Source organism: Oncorhynchus masou, unplaced genomic scaffold (genome assembly GCF_036934945.1).
Source record: "Oncorhynchus masou masou isolate Uvic2021 unplaced genomic scaffold, UVic_Omas_1.1 unplaced_scaffold_1723, whole genome shotgun sequence".
Classification (NCBI taxonomy): domain Eukaryota; kingdom Metazoa; phylum Chordata; class Actinopteri; order Salmoniformes; family Salmonidae; genus Oncorhynchus; species Oncorhynchus masou.
In genome coordinates, this window is record NW_027007402.1 from 106,507 (window position 1) to 116,113 (window position 9,607).

Consider the following 9,607-nt stretch of genomic DNA (forward strand, 5'->3'; position numbering starts at 1 on the left):
TAGCAAGGCTAAAATTAGCATTATGTGGACAGACTGTCTCTCCGTCTGTCCTCAAGACACAGACATGGCTTGGCAGTAGTAAGACTACCCTTCTGTGGTGGGACCATCACTCTGCCTGCTCATCCTGTACACTACCCCGATGTTGTTGTTCTTAGCAATAGGTAGAACATCATAGAGCAGGGCTCGTCAACCCTGTTCCTGGAGAGACACCCTCCTGTAGGTTTTAACTCCAACCCTGTTCCTGGAGAGAAACCCTCCTGTAGGTTTAAACTCCAACCCTGTCCCTGGAGAGACACCCTCCTGTAGGTTTTAACACCAACCCTGTTCCTGGAGAGAGACCCTCCTGTAGGTTTTAACTCCAACCCTGTCCCTGGAGAGACACCCTCCTGTAGGTTTTAACTCCAACCCTGTTCCTGGAGAGATACCCTCCTGTAGGTTTTAACTCCAACCCTGTTCCTGGAGAGATACCCTCCTGTAGGTTTTAACTCCAACCCTGTTCCTGGAGAGAGACCCTCCTGTAGGTTTTAACTCCAACCCTGTTCCTGGAGAGAGACCCTCCTGCAGGGTAGCCTAGTGGTTACAGCGTTGGGCTAGAAACCGGAAGGTTGCAAGTTCAAATCCCCGAGCTGACAAGGTACAAATCAGTCGTTCTGCCCCTGAACAGGCAGTTAACCCACTGTTCCTAGGCCGTCATTGAAAATAAGAATTTGTTCTTAACTGACTTGCCAGGTTAAATAAAGATTTTTAAAAATTAAAATAAAAACTCCAACCCTGTCCCTGGAGAGACACCCTCCTGGAGGTTTTAACTCCAACCCTGTCCCTGGAGAGACACCCTCCTGTAGGTTTTAACTCCAACCCTGTTCCTGGAGAGAGACCCTCCTATAGGTTTTAACTCCAACCCTGTCCCTGGAGAGACACCCTCCTGTAGGTTTTAACTCCAACCCTGTTCCTGGAGAGAGACCCTCCTGTAGGTTTTAACACCAACCCTGTTCCTGGAGAGAGACCCTCCTGTAGGTTTTCACTCCAACCCTGTTCCTGGAGAGAGACCCTCCTGTAGGGTTTAACTCCAACCCTGTTCCCTGGAGAGATACCCTCCCTGGAGGTTTTCCTCCAACCCTGTTCCTGGAGAGAGACCCCCTGGAGGTTTTCTACCTCCAACCCTGTTCCTGGAGAGACACCCTCCTGTAGGTTTTAACTCAACCCTGTTCCTGGAGAGAGACCCTCCTGGAGGTTTTAACTCCAACCCTGTTCCTGGAGAGAGACCCTCCTGGAGGTTTTAACTCCAACCCTGTTCCTGGAGAGAGACCCTCCTGGAGGTTTACACTCCAACCCTGTTCCTGGAGAGAGACCCTCCTGGAGGTTTACACTCCAACCCTGTTCCTGGAGAGACACCCTCCTGTAGGTTTTAACTCCAACCCTGTTCCTGGAGAGAGACCCTCCTGGAGGTTTTAACTCCAACCCTGTTCCTGGAGAGACCCTCCTGGAGGTTTGAACTCAACCCTGTTCCTGGAGAGACCTCCCGAGGTTTTAACTCCAACCCTGTTCCTGGAGAGAGACCCTCCTGAGGTTTACACTCCAACCCTGTTCCTGGAGAGAGACCCTCCTGGAGGTTTACACTCCAACCCTGTTCCTGGAGAGACACCCTCCTGTAGGTTTTAACTCCAACCCTGTTCCTGGAGAGAGACCCTCCTGTAGGTTTTAACTCCAACCCTGTCCCTGGAGAGAGACCCTCCTGTAGGTTTTAACTCCAACCCTGTCCCTGGAGAGAGACCTCCTGTAGGTTTTAACTCCAACCCTGTCCCTGGAGAGAGACCCTCCTGTAGGTTTTAACTCCAACCCTGTCCCTGGAGAGAGACCCTCCTGGAGGTTTTAACTCCAACCCTGTTCCTGGAGAGAGACCCTCCTGGAGGTTTTAACTCCAACCCTGTTCCTGGAGAGACACCCTCCTGGAGGTTTACACTCCGACCCTGTTCCTGGAGAGACACCCTCCTGGAGGTTTACACTCCAACCCTAATCTAACACGCCTGATTCTAATAATAAAGTGGAGAGAAAACTCACAGGAGGGCAGTTCTCCAGGAAGAGGGTTGGAGAGCCCGGTCATAGATGAATACCAGCCATAATTGATATATAGACAGCACACAATGAACCAAAAAAGGGGCAAAGTGCCTTGATTTTCATCAGTAACAACAGACAGACACAAAAATACGCACATATGATAACATACGCACTACACACACACAGATTTTGTGTTGTAGATATGTGGCAATACAGTAGTGGCATGAGGGCACACAGTTAATCTGTTGTGAAGTCTGTTGTATTTAAAATTGTAGAACTGCCTTCATTTTGCCGGACTCCAGGAAGAGTAGCTGCTGGGATCCATAATAAATACAAATACAAAGCACTGTTCGTAATGGCAGTAGCTGTAATGTCCAATACATCACTGTTCGTAATGGCAGTAGCTGTAATCTCCAATACATCACTGTTCGTAATGGCAGTAGCTGCAATCTCCAATACATCACTGTTCGTAATGGCAGTAGCTGCAATCTCCAATACATCACTGTTCGTAATGGCAGTAGCTGCAATCTCCAATACATCACTGTTCGTAATGGCAGTAGCTGTAATCTCCAATACATCACTGTTCGTAAAGCAAGTAGCTGTAATCTCCAATACATCACTGTTCATAATGGCAGTAGCTGTAATGTCCAATACATCACTGTTCGTAATGGCAGTAGCTGTAATCTCCAATACATCACTGTTCGTAATGGCAGTAGCTGTAATGTCCAATACATCACTGTTCTAATGGCAGTAGCTGCAATCAAATACATCACTGTTCAGTAATAGCAGTAGTTGTAATGTCCAATACATCACTGTTCATAATCGCAGTAGCTGTAATCTCCAATGCATCACTGTTCGTAATGGCAGTAGCTGCAATCTCCAATACATCACTGTTCGTAATGGCAGTAGCTGCACCTCCAATACATCACTGTTCAAATGGCAGTAGCTGTAATCTCCAATACATCACTGTTAAAAGCAAGTAGCTGTAATCTCCAATACATCACTGTTCATAATGGCAGTAGCTGTAATGTCCAATACATCACTGTTCGTAATGGCAGTAGCTGTAATCTCCAATACATCACTGTTCGTAATGGCAGTAGCTGTAATGTCCAATACATCACTGTTCGTAATGGCAGTAGCTGCAATCTCCAATACATCACTGTTCGTAATGGCAGTAGCTGCAATGTCCAATACATCACTGTTGTAATGGCAGTAGCTGTAATCTCCATCATCACTGTTCTAATGGCAGTAGCTGTAATCTCCAATACATCACTGTTCGTGAATGGCAGCTGTAATCTCCAATACATCACTGTTCGTAATGGCAGTAGCTGTAATCTCCAATACATCACTGTTCGTAATGGCAGTAGCTGTAATCTCCAATACATCACTGTTCGTAATGGCAGTAGCTGTAATCTCCAATACATCACTGTTCGTAATGGCAGTAGCTGTAATATCCAATACATCACTGTTCGTAATGGCAGTAGCTGTAATCTCCAATACATCCCTCTAATAAATAATAAATAATAATCCATAATAAACCCCAGGAAGTAGCTGCTGCCTTGGCAGAACTAATGGGGATCCAATAAAACCCCAGGAAGAGTAGCTGCTGTCTTGGCAGGAACTAATGGGGATCCATAATAAACCCCAGGAAGAGTAGCTGCTGCCTTTACAGGAACTAATGGGGATCCATAATAAACCCCCAGGAAGAGTAGCTGCTGCCTTGGCAGGAACTAATGGGGATCCATAATAAACCCCAGGAAGAGTAGCTGTTGCCTTGGCAGGAACTAATGGGGATCCATAATAAACCCCAGGAAGAGTAGCTGCTGCCTTGCAGGAACTAATGGGGATCCATAATAAACGATGTAATATGAAGATTTGTTCTAATGTTATAGAAGGGAGGGCCAGAACAGTACAGAACATTTACATTACATTTAAGTCATTTAGCAGACGCTCTTATCCAGAGCGACTTACAAATTGGTGAATTCACCTTCTGACATCAGTGGAACAGCTGAACATACTAAAATGCTCGGGTCGGATGCGGGCAACAGATTGTCACTATCACAGGAAGGCGGTTGTGGATGGTTATTGGTAATTGCGGGCGGGTGAACAAACATGCCCCGAGCCTCACTAACACAACCCAACTGAGCACGGGAGGTGATTAGCGAAAGAAACAGACTGTAAAAATAAGACGGTGAGATGTGATATTCAGCAGAAAGAAACAGACTGTTAACAAAAGCCAGCCCTTCTGTTAACAAGACCTTCCAGCCCTTCTGTTAACAAGGTCTCTCTTCTGTGATTAAAGAACAAGGCCCTCATCCTTCCAGCCCTTCTGTTAACAAGGCCCTCATCTACCCTTCTGTTAACAAGGAGTCAAAACAAAAGAGGATTCCCCTTCTACAGTGTCCTTCAGCCCTTCTGTGTAACAAGGCCCTCAGTCCCTTCCAGCCCTTCTGTTAACAAGGCCCCTCAGTCCTTCCAGCCCTTCTGTTAACAAGGCCCCCAGTCCTTCCAGCCCTTCTGTTAACAAGGCCCTCAGTCCTTCCAGCCCTTCTGTTAACAAGGCCCTCAGTCCTTCCAGCCAAACTGTTAACAAGGCCCCTCAGTCCTTCCAGCTCCTTCTGTTAACAAGGCCCTCAGTCCTTCCAGCCCTTCTGTTAACAAGGCCCTCAGTCCTTCAGCCCAGCAAGGCCTCAGTCCTTCCAGCCAAACTGTTAACAAGGCCCTCAGTCCTTCCAGCCCTTCTGTTAACAAGGCCCTCAGTCCTTCCAGCCTTCTGTTAACAAGGCCCTCAGTCCTTCCAGCCCTTCTTGTCAAGGCCCTCAGTCATCCAGCCCTTCTGTTAACAAGGCCCCCTCAGTGTTAACCCCTCAGTCCTTCAGCCCTTCTGTTAACAAGGCCCTCAGTCCTTCCAGCAAACTGTTAACAAGGCCCTCAGTCTTCCCAGCCAAACTGTAACAAGGCCCTCAGTCCTTCCAGCCCTTCTGTTAACAAGGCCCTCAGTCCTTCCAGCCCTTCTGTTAACAAGGCCCTCAGTCCTTCCAGCCCTTCTGTTAACAAGGCCTCAGTCCTTCCAGCCAACAGGCCCTCAGTCCTTCCAGCCCTTCTGGTAACAAGGCCCCTCAGTCCTTCCAGCCCTTCTGTTAACAAGGCCCTCAGTCCTTCCAGCCCTTCTGTTAACAAGGCCCTCAGTCCTTCCAGCCTTCTGGTAACAAGGCCCTCAGTTAACAAGGCCCTCAGTCCTTCCAGCCAAACTGTTAACAAGGCCTCAGTCCTTCCAGCCCTTCTGTTAACAAGGCCCTCCAGTCCTTCCAGCCTTCTGTTAACAAGGCCCTCAGTCCCTTCCAGCCCTTCTGTTAACATGGCCCTCAGTCCCTTCCAGCCCTTCTGTTAACAAGGCCCTCAGTCCTTCCAGCCCTTCTGTTAACAAGGCCCCCAGTCCTTCCAGCCCTTCTGTTAACAAGGCCCTCAGTCCTTCCAGCCAAACCCTGTTAACAAGGCCCTCAGTCCTTCCAGCCAAACTGTTAACAAGGCCCTCAGTCCTTCCAGCCCTTCTGCTATAGGAGCCCCTCAGTCCTTCCAGCCCTTCTGTTAACAAGGCCCTCAGTCCTTCCAGCCCTTCTGTTAACAAGGCCCTCAGTCCTTCCAGCCTTCTGTTAACAAGGCCTCAGTCCTTCCAGCCCTTCTGTTAATAACTTCAGCCCTTCTGTTAACAAGGCCTGAATCCACCTTCTGTTACCCAAGGCCCTCAGTCCTTCCAGCCCTTCTGTTAACAAGGCCCTCAACAAGGCCCCCAGTCCTTCCAGCCCTTCTGTTAACAAGGCCCTCAGTCCTTTCCAGCCCTTCTGTTAACAAGGCCTCAGTCCTTCCAGCCTTCCTGTTAACAAGGCCCTCAGTCCGTCCAGCCCTTCTGTTAACAAGGCCCTCCAGTCCTTCCAGCCCTTCTGTTAACAAGGCCCTCAGTCCTTCCAGCCTTCTGTTAACAAGGCCTCAGTCCTTCCAGCCCTTCTGTTGAACAAGGCCCTCAGTCCTTCCAGCCCTTCTGTTAACAAGGCCTCAGTCCTTCCAGCCTTCTGTTAACAAGGCCCTCAGTCCTTCCAGCCCTTCTGTTAACAAGGCCTCAGTCCTTCCAGCCCTTCTGTTAACAAGGCCTCAGTCCTTCCAGCCCTTCTGTTAACAAGGCCTCCGTCCTTCCAGCCCTTCTGTTAACCAAGGCCCTCAGTCCTTCCAGCCTTCTGTTAACAAGGCCCTCAGTCCTTCCAGCCCTCTGTTAACAAGGCCCTCAGTCCTTCCAGCCCTTCTGTTAACAAGGCCCTCAGTCCTTCCAGCCCTTCTGTTAACAAGGCCTCAGTCCTTCCAGTCCAAGGCCCTTCCAGCCCTTCTGTTAACAAGGCCCTCAGTCCTTCCAGCCCTTCTGTTAACAAGGCCCTCAGTCCTTCCAGCCTTCTGTTAACAAGGCCCTCAGTCCTTCCAGCCCTTCTGTTAACAAGGCCCTCAGTCCTTCCAGCCCTTCTGTTAACAAGCCCTCAGTCCGTCCAGCCCTTCTGTTAACAAGGCCCTCAGTCCTTCCAGCCCTTCTGTTAACAAGGCCCTCAGTCCTTCCAGCCCTTCTGTTAACAAGGCCCTCAGTCCTTCCAGCCCTTCTGTTAACAAGGCCCTCAGTCCTTCCAGCCCTTCTGTTAACAAGGCCCTCAGTCCTTCCCCTTCTGTTAGCCCTTCTGTTAACAAGGCCCTCAGTCCTTCAAGCCAAACTGTAACAAGGCCCTAGTCCTTCCAGCCCTTCTGTTAACAAGGCCCTCAGTCCTTCCAAGCCCTTCTGTTCTTAGGCCCTCAGTCCTTCCAGCCCTTCTGTAAACAAGGCCCTCAGTCCTTCCAGCCCTTCTGTTAACAGGCCCCCAGTCCTTCCAGCCCTTCTGTTAACAAGGCCCTCAGTCCTTCCAGCCCTTCTGTTAACAAGGCCCCCAGTCCCAGCCCTTCTGTTAAACAAGGCCCTCAGTCCTTCCAGCGCTTCTGTTAACAAGGCCTCCATTCCTTCCAGCCCTTCTGTTAACAAGGCCCTCAGTCCTTCCAGCCCTTCTGTTAACAAGGCCCTCAGTCCTTCCAGCCCTTCTGTTAACAAGGCCCTCAGTCCTTCCAGCCCTTTCTGTTACCTTCCATGTCTTCAGTCCTTCCAGCCCTTCTGTTAACAAGGCCCTCAGTCCTTCCAGCTCCTCTGTTAACAAGGCCTCAGTCCTTCCAGCTCCTGTTAACAAGGCCCTCAGTCCTTCCAGCCCTTCTGTGCCAACAAGGCTCAGTCCTTCCAGCCCTTCTGCTAACAAGGCCCTTCCAGCCCTTCTGTTGTAATAAGGCCCTCAGTCCTTCCAGCCCTTCTGTTAACAAGGCCCTCAGTCCTTCCAGCCCTTCTGTTAACAAGGCCCTCAGTCCTTCCAGCCCTTCTGTTAACAAGGCCCTCAGTCCTTCCAGCCCTTCTGTTAACAAGGCCCTCAGTCCTTCCAGCCCTTCTGTTAACAAGGCCCTCAGTCCTTCCAGCCCTTCTGTTAACAAGGCCCTCAGTCCTTCCAGCCCTTCTGTTAACAAGGCCCTCAGTCCTTCCAGCCAAACTGTTAACAAGGCCCTCAGTCCTTCCAGCCCTTCTGTTAACAAGGCCCTCAGTCCTTCCAGCCAAACTGTTAACAAGGCCCTCAGTCCTTCCAGCCCTTCTGTTAACAAGGCCCTCAGTCCTTCCAGCCCTTCTGTTAACAAGGCCCTCAGTCCTTCCAGCCCTTCTGTTAACAAGGCCCTCAGTCCTTCCAGCCCTTCTGTTAACAAGGCCCTCAGTCCTTCCAGCCCTTCTGTTAACAAGGCCCTCAGTCCTTCCAGCCCTTCTGTTAACAAGGCCCTCAGTCCTTCCAGCCCTTCTGTTAACAAGGCCCTCAGTCCTTCCAGCCCTTCTGTTAACAAGGCCCTCAGTCCTTCCAGCCCTTCTGTTAACAAGGCCCTCAGTCCTTCCAGCCCTTCTGTTAACAAGGCCCTCAGTCCTTCCAGCCCTTCTGTTAACAAGGCCCTCAGTCCTTCCAGCCCTTCTGTTAACAAGGCCCTCAGTCCTTCCAGCCAAACTACCACACAGGGCTAGTATTTTTGATTTGGACTCAGTTACACTTTCAGTACTGTCCCCGTCATTTCTCAGCAGTTTAACAATCAAATTTAACACTGGCCTCTGCTCTGCTCACTGCCCATTTCTGTTGAAGAATATCCTCTCGCCAAACTGCAGAGGGACACAGGACTGTGCTTCTGAAAGAGTCCATGTCCAATGGCAGAGGATACCAAGTCTGGTCTTTAGCCTCACCTAAATGATGAGTCTGGTTTTGGCTGGAGCTTACATTGTTTTCACTGTACAGTACCATTCCTCCATAGAGCAGGGCACATCAATAGATTAGATAACGTTGATGAAAGTGTCACTCCCTCAATATCACAACATTTGGCAAACTAAATTGAAGGGAAACAACATTGAGGATGACTCAATGAGAATTGTGAAATGTGAAGAAGGCCACAGCTTGATTTCAACCCCAGGGGTTCCCAACAGATGTTGCTGGCCTGCCTGACAGCAGGGCTTGTAGTCTGCAAAGGCAGCACCTGCCTCCAGCCATTCAGCTGGAAAGCACTAGACACTATGTTTGTGTCTGTGTTCCTGCCTGCTGTGTGCGGCGGTCATGCACTTCCCTATGGTGGGAAAGTAGCTCTTTGAGTAAATAAGAGCGCTTGCTGCAGTTTGCATGGACTAGTTATCTAAACAACCTGGTGAGGTCACAACATAGACTCTGTTAGAGGTCTGCACCCGTCTCCACTCTAAAGCCTTGGTTCCATTGTAACTTTAAAGTCAACCCAGGTTGGACTGGCCGTGGTGGGCTGGATGGCCCTGGTGGACTGGCTGGCTGGCCGTGGTGGGCTGGCTGGCTGGCCGTGGTGGGCTGGATGGCCCTGGTGTACTGGCTGGCTGGCCGTGGTGGATAGGCCCTGGTGGGCTGTCCGGCCGGCCCTGGTGGGCTGGCTGGCTGGCCCTGGTGGACTGGCTGGCTGGCCCTGGTGGACTGGCTGGCTGGCCCTGGTGGGCAGGCCCTGGTGGGCTGTCCGGCCGGCCCTGGTGGGCTGGCTGTCCGGCCGGCCCTGGTGGGCTGGCTGGCTGGCCCTGGTGGGCTGTCTGGCCGGCCCTGGTGGGCTGGCCGGACCTGGTGGGCTGTCTGGCCGGCCCTGGTGGGCTGTCTGGCCGTCCCTGGAGGGCTGTCTGGCCGTCCCTGGAGGGCTGTCTGGCCGGCCCTGGTGGGCTGCCTGGCCGGCCCTGGTGGGCTGGCTCGAATTGCATTTCCAGTGCCTCTAGAACTTAGAAATGATTTAATGTTGCCAGGTAGCCAATGTGACTGTGCAGCTAGCTAGCTTTACTAATGTTGCAAGCTAGCTAACTAGATTTTGTAGGAAGTCCTTTGGCTACAACTAGCTAGATATCTAGGAAGCTAGTGAGATGTTGAAGAAATAATTTATTAATTAATAATTTATTTCACCCTCACCACGCTGTAACTAA

At 50.7% G+C, this 9,607-nt stretch overlaps 1 protein-coding gene across 1 annotated transcript; it reads right to left on the minus strand.

Annotated features, from left to right (window-relative positions):
* Nucleotides 1-8,908: 8,908 nt before the first annotated feature.
* On the minus strand, nt 8,909-9,391 carry LOC135532097 (cuticle collagen 7-like). Its single transcript, XM_064959735.1, has one exon. The coding sequence runs from the start codon at nt 9,389-9,391 to the stop codon at nt 8,909-8,911; it is 483 nt and encodes a 160-aa protein (XP_064815807.1).
* Between the last annotated feature and the right edge of the window lie 216 nt (nt 9,392-9,607).